Below are 21,763 nucleotides of genomic sequence, written 5' to 3'. Positions count from 1 at the left end.
ACATACTACCTTAAGCAATCCCTTACTAATCACAGGACACTGATGGCATAGGGAATACTTAAAGTGGTATGTGAGTGGAAAGAGAAAGGTTGAGAACCACTGATCTAACTGAACATTACAAGGACTATTAAGTTAGCTATTTACAGCCCATAACATAAAATCAAATAAATGTACATAGATTGGAACCCTCTCGCCACCCCTCGTCTCTGATTGACACGAATCCCATTTGCCCCCATTAGACCTGTAACCCTTCACACTTTTCCTATCCATGTACCTGTCCCCCTACCTCCTCCCACAGCAAGAAGGAGAGATTTTTTTTCATAAATTTTAATAATCAAAGGAATTTGTATGTTGTTTTGTGCACAAACATCAAGCTCAGCAAGGTAAGTGATCCATGTGGCAAGGGGAGAATGTTGCCTTGGTGAGACGACGTGTGGTATTGCTGGCTATTGGGTTTGCGTTCTTATTTAGGGTTATACTTTTTTTGGATACACCACAAAGAAGATTTATAAGATTAATTCTAAGAATGAGAGGCCTGTCCTTTGAGGAGAGAATGAGGAGAATGAAAGTATATACTTTAACATTTTTTTAAATGAGATGATCTGTTTGTTACAGATTCTATGTGCGCTGATCAGGGTGGGTGCTGGAAGGATGTTTTCTTCAACTAAAGAGTAGAAATAAATATAAATCATTATGAGGCTGATAGGTAGCCAGTATATATTTTATTTCCTTGTCTGGTTGGGGCATCTAACACCAGAAGGCATAGGCTTAAGATGAGATGGAGGTTCAGAGGGAAGATGAGGGGGATTTTTTTCACAAAGAGGGTGGTGGAATCGGGGAAGTGTTGACTGAGGAGGTAGTGGAAGTTGGTCCTCTTGCAACATTTAAGAAGCATCTTATCAAGCACTTGAATGGCCAAGACGTGGGACAGATGCAAGTGAACGGGTCTAGTATTGGTGTGTACTAATCTCAACGAACAAATTTAGGATTTAGATATTTACTGACCCCTTTGAAATTATTCCATGCAGTGAATATAGATGCTTCATTGTATTCAAGGTTGATCATAGTAGGTTTTTGCAAACTAAAGAAATCAACAAATCTAAGAAAGGGATGCAAATGGGGCATGTGCTGTCATTAAGTTCTTGTACTCACAATATTTAAATGGTGATATATTCCTACACCAATCACAGACTCTTCCGGAAATCTGCTCCGAACAAGATGAAATGGATTTCTTAATGGAGGCTTTAATTATCAGGTAACAGTGACAAACTTTCTTGGGTACATACTGATCCCTTGGATGTTTAAGCCAGGTCAGAAGTAGCACATTTCACATTTTAGTCGGTGACTATCATTAATAAGTAAAAGGTAAATTGGATGAAAGGGTAAGTATAAAGAGGAGGGTAAACATTCAGCCCTGCTTCCCTCTTGTTCAGCCTGGTCTCTTTCATCCAGTCAGACTGGGGATTGTGAGTGAAGCTTCACTAAACGCACCCTCTATTTAAGAATATCATATCGGGAATGCCATTCCTCACAGACTATTAACTTCCCTCCCAAATTTAGTTTGTTCCATAACTCAGACTGGACTGTTTACTCAATTTTCTCCCCAACACTTTCTGCCTTGACAGAAAGTCTCTCATCTTCCTGTTCTCTCAATTTGTTTCCTTTTTTTAGACTGATACCAAGTTCCCTTTTTGAGAATCAGGCTCCAACATCTTTAAAAAGCAAAGTAGACCCAAACATCACTGCCTGTTGTGGTTCTCGTCTTCCATCTGGTTAAATTTGTAAAATTAATTTTTAAAAAAATTTAGGCATACAGCACAATGACAGGCCATTTCGGCCTACAAGTCCGTGCGCCAAATTTGCACTCCATTAACCGACACTCTCGATACGTTTTGAGCGGTGGGAGGAAACTGGAGACTTCGGAGAAAACCCATCTGGACATGAGGAGAATGTACCAATTCCTTACCAACAGCGCGGGACTCGAACCCCAGTCTGAACCTGATCGCTGGCGCTGCAAAGGCATTGCGCTAACTGCTACGTCAACCATGCCAATTTCTTTTGCTAATAACTGTAAATTTCAATCTTTTTATTGCATATCAATGGCAAGAAAGGACTTATATGGATGTATTCATAAGCTATCTATCAGCATTTTATACAGAAATAATAGTTATAAATTCCATTGAATCTTTAATTCTTCCCCTTCATTAACAGTACCTTATAGCTAGTTCCTGAGACACTTTATCTCTTCTCATATTCCTTTTATATTTTAATGCCTTTTGTATTTTTATGTTATTTCCTTATGCTCCTTAATAGCAAGTTTAACCATCAGAACATTGTCCAGTGTATTGGTGTGAGTCTCCAAGCCCTGCCTCGATTTATCCTACTGGAACTCATGTCCGGGGGAGACATGAAGACGTTTCTGAGAGAAAACAGGCCTAAAGCAGTAAGCACAAAAACTAATGTTCATAATGTTTCATATGTGGTTCCTACTCAAGGCTGAAAAGGTGACAGATTTCATCCAGGCAAGAGCAGCAGACAGACAAACACAAATGTGGCCAGTTAATACATAAAAACCATTTCTCCCCTACCCCCAATGCCTCATGTGACATCATCAATCAAGGTAAATTACTTTCTCTATAATAGTAAGCCAATGTATTAAGATCAAGCTTTGACAAGGATTTCGTTAGCAATGATGCATTGGATCACCAAAGGAATACAGAAACAGGAAGATGACCTTCAACTCTACACACTATTCAGTGATGCTTTACAATCACTGAACAAAAATCAGTTTCAAAACCAATCCACACAATTAACACACTAAATAGCAGTTTGTTCTTCACAAGCAGTGTACACGTTGCAGTTGCTGTTACATAACACTTCCATTAATCTGGTTTTGACCTCCTCCACAAAAGTAAACATCTGTATTTCTATTCAGTCAACCCCCTTTCGTCACTGTGAAGTCATGGGGCAGGTCTCTGTATCTTTTCCTTTCAATGGACCCAGCCTGTTCAGATGTTCTCGTCTTTCGAACTATTCCTTGTCAATTTTATTTGCACCTTCTCCAATGCCTTCTATCCTTTTGTGAATGTGTTCTGAACATAAACATCCTTCCCTGATTTTCATTTTCTATTTCTTTAGAAATGAATCAAGTATCTATGTAACTAATGCATCATTATTTCCTCAAATCGTTGTACAGTTAATCGATTCCTAGTTGTTGCTACAAATAAATTTGTCTAAATTCCTAAACAGTTCATGGTTGACATGCTGGGAAATATTTAAAAGTTTTTTTTAATCCTCAGCCAACCCAAACTGTGAACCATCTCACACCAGTGCCATTCATGTTTGCATTTCAGGCACACACATCCACATTGACAATGCTGGATCTTCTGAGCATGGCTAAGGATATAGCCTGTGGTTGCAAATATCTGGAAGACAACCATTTCATTCACAGGTTGGTAATGAAGTCAGCTTGAAGTCAGTTCCTTGCACTGGACTGCTCGACATAAGCGGTGGAAGGAATGCAACGCCCATCCCAACAGTCACCACTTGCACATCTGTGAACAGTTCACAATTTCAATATTGCCACCTCAAATCCCAAAAGACCAGCCTGGAAGAGAGAAACAACTTAAAAGAAGATCATTGTTTGTGCTGTGGATGTAACGATTCACATCATTGTGACCGCTGTGTTCATTGCTTATGCTGGAGTGATTCCTTCTTGGTCCTTTGGCAATGATGTCTAACTTTTAATATTTATGGTTGTTGAGTCTGTAATTATTGTTGTACTTCTGCCATTAATCCACATTTTCCTCATTATGTTTGTTATGTCTGTGATCTTTATCTGTCCTTTAGTTATTGATATTGCAGTGATTACACACAAATGTTGGTGTCAGATTTAACTAGCTCTTGTTTTGCAACTGGTTCCTTTCAGGGACATTGCAGCAAGGAATTGTTTATTAACCTGCATCGGACCCATGCGAGCTGCTAAAATTGGAGACTTTGGGATGGCTCGAGACATTTACAGGTACATCATTGACTTTCTCTTGTGTGTGACACGAACTGAATTAGTTCTGAGTTAGATGACTGCGAGCCCAGCCCACCCTATAATGTTAATATAGTCATACCTTGATATTACAGTGTAACTACTGGCACCCTATGATTGGGCACCACATCATTGTGTCATTTCCCTTTTTATGTACAAACCCAACTGACAATCACTCACAATGTGACAGTGTTAGACTTTGACATGGTTGATCAAATCATTCTCCTTCTACACTTTCTTTTGGCCTGGGAACATATTTACTGGTTTATGCTAATATCTATCCAGTTGTAGTCAAATAATTTTATGTAATGGCTTTGCTTCCCACATAGGAACCATTGTCTGTGATCTGGCTGGAGCATTCATCCATGGCCTTTTCGGATTGTCACTGGTAGTACTATCTGAAACTCAGACTCGGATGTAGTTGGCTTTGTGCCCCGCCACTCTGCTCTCTTCAACTTGTCAATCTCGTCCAATATTCTGCATGAGCAGAAATTTCCTCAGGAGCACCATTCATTCCTTTTCCCGCATACTCCATTCTCTAGCTACTGATTCGATCCTATGTCCCAGGCAACAGTCAGAGGAGTGTAACCCTGATGGTCACAAATCCATGCTGTAGCTAAGGCAGTCTATCTCCAGCTCAGTATTATTGCCTGATTCCCTTCTTCGTTCAACTGCTGAAACCTTTATTACTTTAGACATACTTTAAGTACATATATTACAAAGCACTGACTGGCCTTCCCTCTATACATTCAATCTTATCTAAAAGCTCAGCAAGTTATAACGAAGCAGCAAATTGAGCCCACATTCACCTCCTCAGCTGGCATCTCATTCCACACTCCCACCACTCTCTGCGTGAAGACATTCCCCCTCACGTTCCCCTTAAACTTTTCCATTTTAACTCTTAACCCATGCTCTCTGGTTTGTATCTCACCTTCCCTCAGTGGAAAAAGCCTATCTACATGTGGTGCGATCAATAACCACAAGCAGACTTGAAGTGAGTGATTAAAGGCTTTAATCACCAAAAACACAGGAACATTTTCACATGCTGCTGTCCCGGTTCCAAGGCTGGTTTGGAGGGAGAAAACTAGGGCAGCTCTTTTAAATGCCTCGATCAAATCTCCCCTCATTCTTTTATGCTCCACGAAATAAAGTCCTAACCTGTAAATCTCTGGACTCTTTCTCTCTTATTGATGTTTCCTGTAGGTAGGTGACAAAAACTGCACAGAATATTCCAAATTTGGCCTCGCCATTTATATAAATCACCTTACAAAATAAATAAATAAGTGCAAGAAAAAGTCAAAGTGAGGCAGTGTCTGTGGTTTATTGATTATTCAGGAATCTGATGGCAGCAGTGAAGAAGCTGTTCTTGTGCCACTGAGAGCTCATCTTCGGGCTCCTGTACCTTTTTCCCAGTGGTAGCTGAGTGAAGAGGGCATGGCCTGGATGGTGGGGGTCCTTGTGGATAGAGGCTGCTTTCTTAAGACACCACCTCATGTGGATGTCATTGATGGAGTGAATACTGGCTCTTCTCATAGCCGTGAATACTTCTGCCAGGTTACCCTTCAGCCTGCTGGGAAAATATCCACAGCTTAACATCTTTCCAATCAGGCAATGTCCTGGAGAGTCTGCATCTTCTGTCCAACAGGAGGTGGGAAAAGAGAGTGTGACCAAAGTGGGATGAATCTTTAACATGTTGACTGCTTTCCCTAGGAGGTAGAGCAGTGATTGTTGTAAAAAGCAGTTAACTCACAAAGCTCAGCCTAATATCCAGATGTAAGTCTTCTTACATGATCTTGAACTCAATATTTTTCTCTCTCTAGGGCGAGTTACTACAGGAAAGGTGGACGTGCCATGTTGCCAGTCAAGTGGATGCCACCTGAAGCTTTCCTTGAAGGAATCTTCACTTCAAAGACGGACACCTGGTAATGCAGCAGACTCTGGTAACGCTCATGGCAGGTTGCTCAGCATCTAACCAGCTGAGGCAGAAATAGAGTGGGTTCTTTGCAGAAATTCTCACTCCTGAAAGGTTAAAGATGCCTTCAAGTTGGTCGGACACACTCAAGTTCTTGCACCTCCCAAAATAAAAAGAAAACCAATAGTAGCTCAACGAACACTGAAGGTTTACCTCTCTCACTGCAAAATATTGTCCGCAACAACTTAACATTGTCTCTCTAGTATGTCAGTAGGAATGTTTATTGCTCATTCTGCTTCATCCTATAACTTTATTAGATGCAGTTACATTTCTAAGCACAAGTAATGGACAGGCAACCAATAACTAGATGCATACAGTCATTATCAGGATACTAGCTGCATTAGATACTACAGGCTCTAAGAGAGGTTGGACCAATGGGTTGTTTTCTCTGGAGTACTGGAGGCTGAAGGGTGGCCTGATAGGAGCTTATAACGATATGAGAGGTATTGATTGGGTAGACATTCAGAATCTTTTTCTGACGTAAAAAAAATGTCAGAGAACTGTGGTTCTCAACCTTTTTCTTTCCATTCACAGACCACTTTAAGTATTTCCATGTCACCAGTGCTCTGTGATTAGTAAGGGATTGTTTAAGGTGGTCTGTGGGTGGAAAGAAAAAGGTTGAGAACCATTGTTTTAATAGTACCTCATTGACTCATTACGTGGACAGTTTCATAACTCTAAGGGAAATGGGCCAATGACAATTTTTCTCCAGCAAAATATTTCAGTAACAATTAGGTCTCTCCACTCAAATACCTCCTTAAGCAACCCCTGACTAATCACAGAGCACCGATGGCTTAGAGATTACTTAAAGTGGTGTGTGAGTGGAAAGAAAAAGGTTGAGAACCACGGGTCAAGAGGACACGCATTTAAGGTGTGGGGGAGAGGTTTAATAGAGTTGAACGGGGTAATTCTTTTGTCCACAGAATGCTAGGTGTTATGTTAAAATGGGCATATCACACATTAGCACTGTCACATGTTGAATGCCAAATCTAACCTCCAAAAATGTAGGTTTGTTTGGGGTTATGTTGGAGGCCAAAACTCAACGAATGTGCAAGAACAGATCAGTTCTTTGATTTTCAAGGAGGTGAGATGTGAGTGAAGAAGCCAATCAACTTCCAGGAATGAGGTAACACTTACAATGAGGCTGCCGACCTTCTTTTGAATTCATTCCATTTTTAATTCTAAGTGCCCAGTTTTTCATCAGTGCAGCCTCAACCTTTTTCAAAACATCTCTAGTATCATCGAACTCTCACATTATCCCCATCCGATCTACCAAACCATCTTTCTCCCTGACCTCCAGTAAGCCCCACTCCCCCAGCTCATCTATTCTCCCCACCCCCCACATCCTTGATCTGAATTCCTTCCGAGAATTTGATTCTTTTACAAAATGACAACCCACTCACCTGAAAGGTCTGGCTCGAAAAAAATAGACAGTGTTAACTTTGACTTGTGATCTTAAATCTGCCCCTTTCTCACAAATCCTGTCCAACTTGCTGAGTATTTCCAGCATTTATTTCTTATTGGCAATGAATTGGTTGTGAAACACATTGAGTTATGTTATATCAATGCAAATTCTTTTTTGCTTGTAAATGTCCCTTAAGGTCATTCGGAGTGTTGCTATGGGAGATTTTGTCACTTGGATACATGCCGTATCCATGCAAGAGCAATCAGGAAGTTTTAGAGTTTGTGACAAATGGAGGAAGAATGGATCCCCCTAAGAACTGTCCTGGACCAGTGTAAGTAATCCAAATGAAGCCGAGCGATGGCAGATTTGGATGATGTCCAACATTAAATACAGCAACATTTCCAATCAGTCATCAGAAACTGTCCTTGAAAGACAATTGATGTGTATGAAACCAGAATCAAAAAGGTAATGTCATTTAATCCAGGATCAATGCAAAAGAAATGGTGGCACAGTTCGAGTAGCGGTTAGCACAACGCCTTTACAGCGCCAGCGATTGGGACTGGGCCAGGGTTCATGCCCCACATTGTCTATAAGGAGTTTGTATGTTTTCCCTGTGTCTGCGTGTGTTTTCTCCAGGGTCTCTGGTTTTCTCTCATTGTACAAAAACGTACCGGGGTGTAGGTTAATTGGGTGTAAATTGAGCGGCATGGACTCGTGGGCCGAAATGACCTGTTACCGTACTGTATGTCTACATTATTTTAAAAACATGGATGAAATGAGATGAGGAATATTGCTGAATGATATTTAATACCAAATCAATGATGATTATGAATCAATATTATCATGTAAAGAATTTTCATAATGTCATTCACACACTCAGATTTTTCTGATCACCAACGTGTACTAAAGTCCTTCTCATCCTGTCAGCAAATGAAAGCGGTTTGTAAACCAGGAACTCCGTCAATGATCAGTAAACACCAGTAAACGGAGAGTTAGTAATCCTCAAATATGTAAACCTATGTTCCTGAAACACTGACAGAGCTCATAGGGGCAAAATGGACCATAAATGTTGTGTTGTTTGTGGCTTGGCGTCTATAAACCGACCATAGGTGGTAGCATTTGGGGGGAGTTTATGGGATTGTGGGGAGAATAGGAATTATAGTAAGTGAATGGAGTCCCTGTGTGAGTTGACATATACTCGATGGGCTGCAATGCCCAAGTCATACAAAAGAAAAATACTAGATATGGATAAATTCTTAAATGGATCACTTACTGGCAGAAGATAATGCCCATGTACTTTTCTCTGTTCCCTGCACAATTTGACTTCTTGCAACATTATCCCTATGCTGTTGTTTATTTGTTGATTATTATGCTACCTGCTAAACTTCATTGAATGTAGAAATGCAGGAGGGTAACAGGCCCTTTTGGCCCACAAGCCTGTGCGACCTAATTCAGTGTGGACTGCATTCCTTGTCAGTTGAGCCCATGATCATCAAGCCAGAGATACGACTTGCAACAGATGCTCCTCAGCAAGGCTTTCCCTGTGTGACCCAAGAAAGGTCTGGGGAACTCAACAGGTCACTCAGCATCTATTTCTATCCTCAGATGCTGACTGACCTGGCGAATCCCTCCAGGTTTTCTTTATTCACTCAAGATTCCAGCTTCCATAGCTCTTGTGCTTCATCAGTTTTCCCTGCACGTTGGAAGATAGGAATTTAAAGGCATCGATGAGCTGCTGAGTAGGCTGAGGAGGGTAAGAAAATGACCGAAGGGAGTGCAGAAGGGTTGATTCCAAGCTACTGCATCAGTGTCAGTCACAGTATCCCGAACATCACTAAACCAGACAGACCCCAGAAAAGAAAGCTGATGCCACCCATCCCTGTACTCCATGATGCCAACCCCTCCAGGGGACCCACAGACTCTTCCGACAATCATGGATCATGCAACATGATCACAAATTCCCTTTGTAAGTTGCCTGGGAACCCTGGGCAAAATGCAATCACTTACCTTACCCTGCCTGTGTGCAACTCTCCTTTCCCAATACAACTGGAACTTGAACCCTTCGCACTCTGCTGCCGAACTGTGGACCCATATCTAGTGTTTCCTGATGCTTTTTACTGATGCCCAATGATATTTCTTGGCCCAGCACCTCCAACTCACTGCCAGCTTTCTCCAAGAAGATATGCAACAGTTTAAAATGGAAGATGAGCTGATTACAACAGGATGAATATAGGGCAGGACAGGGGCACACATGGGTCAGAGGCCATTCAGTTTAAGCTAACTGCGTTATGTCAAGTTTATTATCATCCAATTGCACAAGTACAACCCGATGAAACAGTACTCTGGTCCTCAGTGCAAAAGATGCAGACGCCCAAGCAGGCATAACACACACACAGACAAACAATACATATACAGAGCAAGTGTCCATGCAAATAAATAAACATTGTTTTGTAAATATGAGAGTCTCGGATGGTTAGTGTGAGCAGTTCCTTTGGTCGTTCAGCATTTTCTCTTTTTTTTGATGGTTCAGCATTATCACCGTCAGTGAGAAGTAATTGTTTCTCAGCCTGGTGGTGCTGGGTTTGATACTCCTGTATCTTTTTCCTGATGGGAGTAGCTGAAAGATGCTGTGTATGGGTCCTCTTCAGACTACGAGCCTGGTAGTTCTTGTCGATGGGAGGGAGGGAGACTGCCTTATGCCACCCTTATGGTCCTGAGGATGACTTCCGATCCATTTCACAGCAGAACCACACCACACTGTGATGCAGCCAGCCCGGATGCTCTTCAGCAGAAGGGTGACATGATGGTGGCCGGTAGCCTTGCCCACTTCAGTCTTCTCAGGAAATGGAGTTGCTATGGTGCCATCCTGACAAGTGAGATGTGTGTCCATGATGGGTCACTAGTTAAGTGGACTCCAAGGAACTTGATGCTCTCTATTACTGAGTTATTATTGTGCAGTGGAAGTGATCCTGATCCTCCTGAAGTCCGTGATCATCTCCCTCATCTTGTCCACGTTGCGACTCAGGTTATTACTCTCGGACCGTATCACGAGATTTTCCAGCGACTCGTTGTTGTTGACGAGGCCAATGACTGTTGCGTCATCTGCAAACTTGATGTCTCTGGTGGAGATGGATCTGGCTATGCAGTCATGGGTCAGTCGCGTGAACTGGAGTGAACTGAGTACTTAGCCCTGAGGTGTGCCAGTGCTCAGCAGGATGGTGCTCGACCTTCTGCCACCGACTCGGGCAGACTGTGTCCATTAGGAAGTCAAAAATCCAGGTACAGAGATGGGTGTTGAGTCTCAGTAAAGACAGCTTTCCACCAACCTCTGGGGAATGATTGTATTAAATGCTGAGCTGAAGTCAGTGAACAGCAGCCTCACCTATTGATGGGTCAGGACAGAGTGAAGGAACAGGGCTATAACATTGTCAGTGGAATGGAATTGAAATGGGTCGATGGGGGGTGTGCTTTGATGCGTTCCATCACCCAACGCTCGACACATTTCATAATGGTGGGGATCAGTGCTACAGAGAGGTAGTCATTGAGGCCTGTCATTGTCACCGTCTTTGTTACCCATGGTTCTTCTCTGTGGAGTTTGTATGTTCTCTATGTGACTGTAGTATTACTTTGTATGTTCCAGGTTCCTCCAACATTTCAATGGCATATGGGCTTTCTGGGTTAATTTGTAAATTTCTCCTAGTGTATATGAATGGTAGAATATGGGGGGAGTTAATGGGAATCTGAGAGAATACATTACAGGGAAAATTAGTGGGGGAATAGGATTGCTCTGTGAGCCAGCATAGACCCAGTGAGCCAAATGACCTTCTTCTCTCCCTTAAGTAAATGTTAAAGGTCCCACTGCAATCTTCGCTGATTTAAAAAAATGAGGAATTTCAGCTTTTGAATTTGCCTAGTGACCTCTGTGGGATACTGCAGAAGCTGAATGATGCTTCCTCTCAAGGATAACACAGACATTTATGGGTGAAAAATGGTCACTTGAGCTGAGGAAATGGAAATGTCAAGAGTCTGGAGACGAGGACAGAAAACAAAACCGACACAGTATTAGAATGTTTCATTGGCCACTCCATTTCCTCTGAGTCCACAGATTTTATTGACAGTACTCTTAACAAAAACAGACATTACAGGACCAAGGGACTGCTGGATTGTTGGGTGTGTTAGCTTTTGGATGAAGGTTAACTAAAGTGCAATCTTTGTCTTCAGGAGAACTAAATGGTAGAAGGTCACGAAACAAAAATTAGCAGAGAAGCTGACTGAAGTGATTTGGCCAAGATTTACCTTTCCAGTATTATCTTTGGCTTGGCTTCGCGGACGAAGATTTATGGAGGGGGTAAAAAGTCCACGTCAGCTGCAGGCTCGTTTGTGGCTGACAAGTCCGATGCGGGACAGGCAGACACGATTGCAGCGGTTGCAAGGGAAAATTGGTTGGTTGGGGTTGGGTGTTGGGTTTTTCCTCCTTTGCCTTTTGTCAGTGAGGTGGGCTCTGCGGTCTTCTTCAAAGGAGGTTGCTGCCCGCCAAACTGTGAGGCGCCAAGATGCACGGTTTGAGGCGTTATCAGCCCACTGGCGGTGGTCAATGTGGCAGGCACCAAGAGATTTATCACTGAAACGGTATTACCGCATTGGTGTGTGTGGAAAGCAGCTGTGTAAGATTTGTCCGTTGTATTTTCTACATTATATCCTAAATGGGCATTCAAGCCTGCTCCACCACACATCAAGATCATAGCTGATCTTCTGCCTCAACACCATTTTCACAGACTGCCCCCACATAATATTTTTGGATCTATCCAGTGACATTTTGAGTGAGCTCAATGAATGATACTCCACAGCTCTTCAGGATTGAGAATTCCAGAGGTTCCCTCTTGGATTTTCTCATCATCCCAGTCTTTCTCTAACTTTTTAAGATGTCATTTTAAAAAGTTTTATTCACAGTAGACTAAGTTGATTCCAGTCATTTCAACCCATGACTCCCAATTACACCCGAATGAACCTACGACCTGGTATGTTTTGGGTGGTGAGAGGAAAGTGGAGTATACTCATGTAGGCATGGGGAGAACACACAGGTAGTGCTAGATTTTCCCATCACTGTGATACCCCAGTTGTAGATTCCTCAGCTAAAGGGGACCCCCTTCCTCCACCCAGCCTATCGAGGTCTGTAAGAATTTTCTAAATTTCAATGTGGTCACATCTCATTTTTCTCAAGGATTCTGGCCCAAAAACATTGACTGTTCTTTTTACACCACTGGAGCTGCTCGATCCTGTGTACCTCCAGCAGAATGTTTTTTGCTGTGTATTCCAGCATCTGCGGGCTCTTGTGTGTCTCCAGAACCTACTTGACTTCTCCTAGTGTGCCAAACCCACCATCCTTGGAACTGCTTGATGAAATCGTCGTTGTGCACCCTCTGCAGCGTGTACTTATTTCTCTCCCTCAGGAGACTAAACTGTACACGTTCTCCAGATGTGATCTCCCAAGGGTCAATATAATTACAGTAAAAAGTCCTTACTCCTCTACTCAATGTAAAATCCACTTCAAAAGTATTTCATTGGTGTTAACCACTCCCAGTTACTGTGACGTCGTGAAAGGTACTGTTAAAAATTGCAGGTCTTCTTTGCACGCGATTTTTGGTGAAAAGCAAGTGGAGATTGGATGAACTAATTTAGTGACCTTCCTTTAGATATCGTATCATGACCCAGTGCTGGCAACATAAACCTGAACACCGCCCTGATTTTTCCACCATTTTGGAAAGAATTAACTACTGCACCCAGGTAAGGAGCTGTGGATGTATTTAATGGAGACTTTCAAAGAAACTTTGGCTGTAGGGGAAGAAGCATCTGTGTCCAAAATGACTGCAGTAGCTCCTCCATTACCACAGGAAGCAGACTGATAAAGCTCTTCCACTCTTTCTCAAATAGTCATCGAACTTCCCTTTTGCAAAAATGTATCACAGGGCCTTCTTCTACAGACTGATCCAGACTGCAACCATCTAACCAAGAAAAGCCAGCCTTGAGCTGGCCTTGGTGGAAACGGGTGATTAAAGTGGATTGTTGATCAAGATTATGAAGGGTATAGAGAGAGTTGTTGTGGATAGGCTTTTTCCCTTGATGGTTGGAGAGATTGAAATAAGAGGTCATGAATTAAGAGTTAAGGGGAAAATGTTTAGAAGTAACATGAGGGGGGAACTTCTTCACATGAGGGGGGAGCTTCCGGGAGAATTAGTGGTAACGGTCCATTTTGTCATTTACGGAAAAATTAGATAGGTATATGGATGGGTGGGGAATGGAGGGTTATGGGCAGGGTGCAGATAGGTGGGACTAGAGGAGAGTACTTGGTTCGGTATGGACTAGAAGGGTCGAGATGGCCTGTTTCCGCGCTGTAATTGTTGTTATTTATAGATGAAGAATGAACTTGTCAGGACTAGGCTTTGCTCAGAGAAAGGAATTGTTAAATTTGTTGGGGATCTGGACATTAGTGTCTTATTCCTTGGCCTGGTTGATAAGTCTGGGATGTAATATTCTTTGAGAACAATTTTTAAAAAAACACATTTGTTCCAAAGACAGCAAATTCAAAGTGGAAAAGGAATTAGCAAAAGGATCAGAGTCTGAATCCTTGCTAGAATAGGAGCTGTGACTAGGTGGATACTGGTTCAGGTAACCACAGCCTAGGCACCTTACTGAATAATGGTTTCTGTTCATACAAGAAATTCTTAAAACCTGCAGGGCATAGAAACAGAACTTGGCTGACCTTTCAGGCCTGAATAAGAGTCTTGGATAGAAAGGTAAGCAGGAAATCCTCTTGAGTCAGGAAGCATCTCTGAGGATCAAAAGGGGTTCAACTCAATGACCTTCCATTGGGTGAGTGGCTGTGTGTGAAAGGCCATTGATCTGAATGTAGACTGTGATTTTTCTCTCTCCACAGATATTGCCAGCCTGTTGAGTAGTTCCATCGTTCTGTTTTATTTTAGATGTCCAGCATCTGCTGCAGTTTGCTTGCTGAGTTGGATTAACATTTATTGGTAGCCTGAGCATCCCATAAGAAAAAGAATAGTTTGGTGGTTAATACAGAATGAGTCAGTGGTACTAACTTGATCGGTCTCTTCCAACAACATTCTCTTCTCTCTAATGAAGTAAAGTCATTAATGGAACCACCATGCACCAGTAATGGTATTATATCCAATCATTGGTGTATGGTTTGAGAAGATTCAAAATCCATTTAGTATGTTAGTGATATATGAATTCATCGGCTTAACAATAATGTCATCGTATTTCCACCAATGCTCCACTGAGATAATACTGATAATGCTGAGATAACCCATTCACTCTTGGCTGGTTTTGTGCAAACCTACCCAGCAACTATCCCACAATAAGGCATCTTGAGCGTAGCGGTTAGTAGAATGCTGCTACAGCATCAGCGACCAGCACTGTCTGTAAGGAGTTTGTACATTCCCCTGTGTCTATGCGAGTTTACTCTGGGCACTCTGGTTTCCTTCCACCCTTCTCTGCTATAAAATAGCGCCTGTGCGATACTGTATTTTACATTGCTTTGGGAACTGCATTTAATGTTTCTTCTGGAAGGTGGGGGTATAGGATTTTCAGAGGAGGGGAGAATGGAGTTTAAAAGATGTATTGAGTTCTGTTGCATTGTGTGTTGGATTTAGGATCCGGACATTGTGAACACACTCCTCCCTATTGAACATGGTCCCTGCACTGAAGAAGATGGAATTACAGTGAATCAACCTAACAGCTCCAATGGTTTGACAGCCCTGAAGGTCAGCCCAAGCCTTGCACCCCAAATTCCCATTCTGATGCCCGAATTTCTGCACTCTAGGCCAAAGCTTCATCGCCCTCGGGAGTTATTGAAGAGAGACAGGTTGGTGGGTGACGTGGAGGCCAGTTTTCAAGCGGACCCGTTCGGCAAACGTTGGCTTCGTCAAGATCCTGAGGCTGATGGCTGTCCCCAGGCTGAGCCTCAACTGGGGCAGAGGTTGCGAAAGCACTCCAAAACATTGTGGAACCCTACTTACGGCTCCTGGATCTCTGAGAGCTTCAGCACATCTGCCACAGAGGTAGAGGGTGAGGAGAAGTGTTCAGCCACATTTGAGCATGAGGATTCAGGACTGGATTGCAACGGCAGTTCCCCTCCGAGCTCCAGGGAGACCCCTTCCCCTGTAAGTCACTACCCACCATTGGAAATAGGAGGGCTGTCACTGGCCAAACTTCAAAGCTTCCCATGTGGGAACATCAACTACGCTTACGACGGTGTGGCCAGCGACGTGGATGGGGAGCAGCTGTCAGTGGATGTGATGAATGAGGGTGATCCCAGACAGAAAATTCTCCCTTTGGATAAGGAAATGCAATGCCCCCACAATCCAGTGAAGGTGATAAGGGATCGCGACTCTGGTCTCTCGCTGTCTGAAGACCTCAGCATCACCCCGGTGTAAAAGCTACTCATGTACAACATCGCATTCACTGACCAAGTTCTGTCAGAACACAGAAGTAAAAGATACCCTTTATATTGGTCACTGCATCCAAATTGTACAATAGCCACTCACTCAGGTCCCTAAATTTGATTGAGCTCAAGGTAGATTGAAAGGCCATTTGATCCCAGTCAGATAATTATCACCATATTGATTTTTATTTTGGCTACTGAGAACATTATGGACTTTGAAATCATTCTTGCCTGGCAACCCTGAGTCCCCCCAACTCACCACCACCCTGATCCCCACCCCACTAACCAACCCCATCCCCTCCCCAACCCACCCCCCCTCCCCCCCTCTGCAAGTTCCCTTCAAAGAATCCATCTCGCATAATTCAAATCCATGCTGGGGATGAAATTTAAAATGACAGAAATCTCTAGCCATCTCCCAAGATTGGGGGCAAGAACTGATGATTGAATTCCTAAAACCCACATTTTTGGGAGAAACCTAATCACTTACTCATCCAGACTGCAATTTCAGATCAACATCCCAATCAGCAATCATATAATCCAAATCATTCCCAATGGCAAAGACCAATTTTAAAATAGTGTCCTTAAGGTCTTTGTGAGGCGCATGAATCTGAAGCTTGCATTAAATGCAGTTAGAGCACCATGGTAAACGCTCATATAATCATCAGTCATTTAAGAACAGAAGTGAAACGAAAAGATGGTTTAAGCGAATTGAATCAGGAATGGAAACAAACATTATACCTTCTCTGAAAGAAATGTAATTTGCTTCTTGTTCTCTCAAGGTCGAGAACTTTGACTATTTTCTAATTTTTGGTTGAAGACTCCCTTTCTGAGAAGTTAACATCTGGGAACTATTTGACTCAGCATTGGGGGCACTAACTTAGTTTGTTAGCTTCATCTTCTTTTGCCACGTGCCAGTGAAAGCTGAGCCAACATCGGGACAGGAGCACCTCCCACCAGAGGTCTATGTTGAGGAGAAGGACATTGTTTTAGGTTGGTCAGTTTTAGCTGACACAATGTGCCAGTTTGGTCGAGAGTAATTGGAGGACATGATCAATGCCTTGTATGAGACATGCTCCTGGTAACTAAAGCTAACTAAAGAAATTGCTTAAAGAGGAAAGATTAATCTCTTCCAGAGATGCCAATGTTAGAACAGGAGATTAAAGCATGATGGCTCTGATTGAGGCTTCTTACAGAATAAAGAATTCCTACCCAAAGTGTTTGAATTGGATCGTCACATCCCCAAGTTGTGCAAGTAGGCTCATGGGCAATGGAAGTGTTTGAATCGGATCGTCACATCCCCAAGTTGTGCAAGTAGGCTCATGGGCAATGGAAGTGTTTGAATCGGATCGTCACATCCCCAAGTTGTGCAAGTAGGCTCATGGGCAATGGAAGTGTTTGAATCAGATCGTCACATCCCCAAGTTGTACAAGTAGGTTCATGGACAATGTAAGTTACCTCTGGGTAAGTGGAAAAATAATAAAAGGAGAATTGGTGAATATGTAAAATAGAATATGTTTCAGCTAATTAAAGAGGAGGATGGATTGGCCGACTTGTGTATCTTTTGTGGTAGATTAAGTTCAGAAATGCATTCAGCTAAGCTTGTGAACTGTAGCGATGAAGATTGCAGGACATTATGGTGACACTGCAGACCCTTTAATTGCCATTCCTGAGATCCTTCTGTTGTCTTCTTCTGAGTTGGAAGCAAAGATGGCAGATTCTTTCCAGAAGCTTTGGCTTCTACCAGGGGTGAAGGAAATGTTCCGTGGCTGACCGACAATGGGCAAAGTGAGTTGTACCCAAAATTGCAACCTGCATCAAGCAGCCATCCTTTTCCATTTCCAGCCCTTTTGTAACCAATTAAAACAAAGATGAAAGCATTGAGCAAGTTTTATTTTAATTGCTCGATAATGTTTGCTCATAGTTCTGAATTTGGAACAGCTCTGGTGAGTTAACACCATGTTTTCTATCACATTTGTTCCTTGGGCCTTGAATGGCTTTTAGATTAGACTGAAGAGGGTAGGTAGGAGGGGAAATCACTGCTGAGAATTCAATAAAAACTGTGTTGCTCATATGTATCTTGGATGCTAATAATAGAATCTCTAAAAGCTGTATTAGGTAGTTCAGGGGTGTCAAACTCAAATTCACAGAGGGCCAAAATTAAAAACTTGGACTAAGTCGTGGGCCAAACTAAATATTTATTGAAAATTTTCAACAACATCTGCATGTTTTCTCTTCTTTCAACATATGTAATGTTAAACTTTTTCTTATTAAAATAAATGTTTAATAATAGTTTTGGTTAAACTCTTTCCAGAAGAAGCATTAACAAATGAGAAATAAAATATTCAATAAATAATATTTCTCTATAGCCTTTAAGCTCCTTTTAAATGTATTTTTTTTTCACAAGCCAACAAGTCAAAAAAATAACAACGTGCTTCAATGACAAACAGGTTTGTCTTTTTAAATGATGAACATATATTCTGCCTCCCACCTGTCTTGAAAGGTCCTGTTTTCTGTCTTTCGTTTGGCCATTTTTCATAAGGGGTTTATTACATGTGAGTTAGGCGACAGGTCACAGATGCTAGTGAAAATAAACAGAGGAGGTGGGGGCGACTAGCGGGCTGACGAGCCGGCACCAATGCCTTTGCAAAGCATTCTGGGATTTGTAATATTAGCTGTGCATGCGCTATACTGGCGCGGGCCAGCTCTAATACATATTTGATATGATCTTGCGGGCCAAATATAATTATATCACGGGCCAAATTTGGCTCGCGGGCCTGAGTTTGACATGTGTGAGGTAGTTGAAACACTGTGAAGTGCTTTTAAAATAATAGTTATGGTTACAATTTATAAGAATCTTGTCACTGATAGAGTTTACTAGATAACCAACATGCTTAGTGTTAAAAGTTGTAGTTGGATTAAGTTATTCTTGTAGCATAAAACAATGCCAAACAAATTGGTGTTCACCCTCCTTTGGCATGCTTAACATGCTGCATAGGGTGCTAATCCCCACTCCACTATCATGAAAATATTTGCAAAATTGGCCTAAAATACTGTAAAACATCAATAATTTGCCATCTGATTGTCCAGCCAAGCCAAGTTGTCTGGAATCTGGGTTACTGGTTAGTCTGAAATGCGAGATGGGGGCCCAGAATGCAAGCATGATGTGCAGCCAGAGCTGGATTCTGATTGGTCAAAATAAATGTATTGTAGCGTGTGAATGGCCTCACCCACACAATGTATTTTCCATGTTATGTTTCCATGTTATTATGAATACAGTAGTCTATGCTACTGTCCAAGTGCTTATTTTGCAAAAAGAAGTCACAATCGCTGTACAGTATTAACACAAGCTGGTTTATTTGAGGTATGTATTTCTTCTTGATAATCTCTAGACAGAATGTTTCAAAAACTGCATTGTTTTAATTTACAAGTAGAAATTTTATTAAAGCTTAATAGCAAGAAACCACAAATTCCTTTGAAAGCTTCTTGACAACTGATTTTATAGCACAGGTTGGGACTATAGGGTGGCAGATCTGCTCAACTTACCCCACTGGAGTGAGTCAGAATAGTAGCGGGTACTTATCCAATTGACCTCAGCATCACAAGCCCAGATAAACAATAAGCAAAATTCAGCATTCCTACATCAGTTCAAAGTTTAAGACACTCTTGAAGTGTGAGGGTTAACACAGGAGTAACATGGTACATCAAAAGATAATTGGAACAGAGAGAACATAACACTGGAGAGTACAATCTATTTACTTACCCGGACTATTCTGATTTGAGTTCATAGTATAAAGACTTGAGGGGAGTTTCGATATTTACAGAATTTAATAGTGCAACTATACCAATAAAGTATTATTTTCACAGTCTTGATAGAAAGGAGGAAGGTACATAGGCACACTGGGATTCTCTTTACCCTTCCACCTCACACAATCATTCTAATTTTGATATTAGATTCTATTCTTTCATTATCGCTTGATCAGGATCCTGATTCTTCCACCTGACACCAGAGCGGGAGCATCTTTACCACATGGACTGCTGGAGTTCAAGACCATCGATGTTGCACGGTTGGCCAGGAAAGAATGGTGAACACTGAGCTTGCCATCAGTTCCAGCATCCAAGGAACAAAGCTCATGGCAGCATAGTACCCAGGCATTGAATTAGCATGCAAGGATAAGCCAGGGAAGTAAAAGTCAGTGAACTTGATGCAAGCCAAGGTTGAGTGACTGGAGGAGATTCTGAGAAATTGGAACTTGGATGGCCAAGTATAATTCGAATTTGTCTGTTTGGACTTTAACAAGAGTTTTGGCTTTGTAAGCTGGTCTGAAAGGTGAGATCGAATGGGATCCAGGGCGTGGTGGCCAATTGGACACAAATTGGCTTTGACTGTAGGAGCCAGCGGGTGTAATGGAGGGTTGTTATCGTCATAGGCATGTGGCCATTGGTGTGCCTCATGGATCAATGCTGTGGCCTTTGCCTTCTGCCCTTAGTCATCTATATCAACAACTTAGAAGACAAAGTCATTAAGCATGATTAGTAAGTTTGCGGCTGACACTAAAATTGATGGCATATGGTCACTGAAGAAAGTTATAAATCATCACAAATGAGCTGGGAAAATGAGCCAAGTGAAATTTAATTCGGGCAAGTGTAAGCTGTTGCACTTTGGTGGATTAAATGAGGGAAAGACTGACACAGTGAATGGGGGGCCCTGGGGAGTTTTGTCAAACGAAGAAACTTGCATGTACAATGCAGGTAGACAAGATGGTGAAGAATATGTTTGGCACACTTGCCTCCTTCAGGGCACTGAATAAGGAGTAGCAATGTTGGAGTAGCTCTGTCTGAGGTCGAAGGGCAGTGACTGAGGGTAATTGCTGGATCTTTGGCTCAAGACTGAGCAGAGGTTCATTAAGGGGCAGGTTAGGTCTTTTGTTTTACTTGTCAGACAGTGTAATCAGGATGTCCGTCAGGAATGCTCCTCCTGCATGATGTGCAAAATCAGGGAGACTTGCAGCGCCCCTGGTGACTATCCTAGTGGGAAGGGCATCCAGTTGTGGACCCTTACTGAACTTGTCCAGCAATTGGAGCTGGAGATGGACAAACTCAGGGTCATTCGTGAAGCTGAGAGAATCATAGATTGCAGTTACAGCCACATGTAAAGTCCTTGCACGGGTAGGTGGGTAACCACTAGGAAAAGTAAAGGAAGAAGGCAGACAGTGCAGAATTCCCCTGTGGCCATTCCACTCAGTTACAAAGAAACTGCTTTGGGTACTCTCGGGCATGACCTGTCAGAAGGCAGTAGCCGCCAGGTCAGTGGCACCGCAACTGGTTCGGATCATCAGCAGGGAAGAATGGAGTGATACTAGGAGGAGATTCCATTATTAGGGACACAGACAGGCAATATGCGGCTGCAAGCAAGACTCCAGAATTATGTGTTGCCACCCTGCTGTCAGGGTCAAGGGTGTCTGTGAGCGGGTAGAGAACATTCTGAGATGGGAAGGAGAGCAGCTAGAGGTTGTGGTCCATATTAATAGCAAAGGTAGGAAGGGAGATGTGGTCCTTCAGATTGAGTTCAGGGGGCAAGTTAAAGGCAATGTGTTTCATGGTTGTGATCTCAGGATTACTACATAAGCTAGTGAGGCAAGAAATAGGAAGACGGTGCAGTTCAATATATGGCTAAGGCTGTTGCAGGAGAGAGAGCTTCAGGTCATTGAGCTCTCTTCCAGGGCACTTTTACAAGACGGTCAGGTTACATCTAAACTGGAGAAGAACCAATACCTTCTCGGGGAAGTTCTACTCTGGACTGTTGTGAATGGCAGAGGGAGTGGGAACTGGAGCAGCAGGAGAGGAAGTTAGTGGATGGTAGATATTATGGCAGGTAAATCTGAA

General features: G+C 42.4%; 1 protein-coding gene across 1 annotated transcript in view; it reads left to right on the top strand.

Moving 5' to 3' along the window:
- The window catches only part of ltk (leukocyte receptor tyrosine kinase), a 96,436-nt gene extending 80,564 nt beyond the window's left edge, over positions 1–15,872 (top strand). The window contains exons 14-21 of the mRNA XM_069915493.1: positions 1,191–1,255; positions 2,314–2,443; positions 3,354–3,451; positions 3,929–4,021; positions 5,860–5,961; positions 7,613–7,747; positions 13,110–13,200; positions 15,090–15,872. Coding sequence (XP_069771594.1) covers positions 1,191–1,255; positions 2,314–2,443; positions 3,354–3,451; positions 3,929–4,021; positions 5,860–5,961; positions 7,613–7,747; positions 13,110–13,200; positions 15,090–15,872 — 1,497 coding nt within the window. The remainder of the gene's footprint in view (positions 1–1,190; positions 1,256–2,313; positions 2,444–3,353; positions 3,452–3,928; positions 4,022–5,859; positions 5,962–7,612; positions 7,748–13,109; positions 13,201–15,089) is intronic.
- Positions 15,873–21,763: the final 5,891 nt, after the last annotated feature.

Source organism: Narcine bancroftii, chromosome 2 (genome assembly GCF_036971445.1).
Source record: "Narcine bancroftii isolate sNarBan1 chromosome 2, sNarBan1.hap1, whole genome shotgun sequence".
Lineage (NCBI taxonomy): Eukaryota > Metazoa > Chordata > Chondrichthyes > Torpediniformes > Narcinidae > Narcine > Narcine bancroftii.
This window is presented reverse-complemented; position numbering and strand designations above follow the sequence as displayed.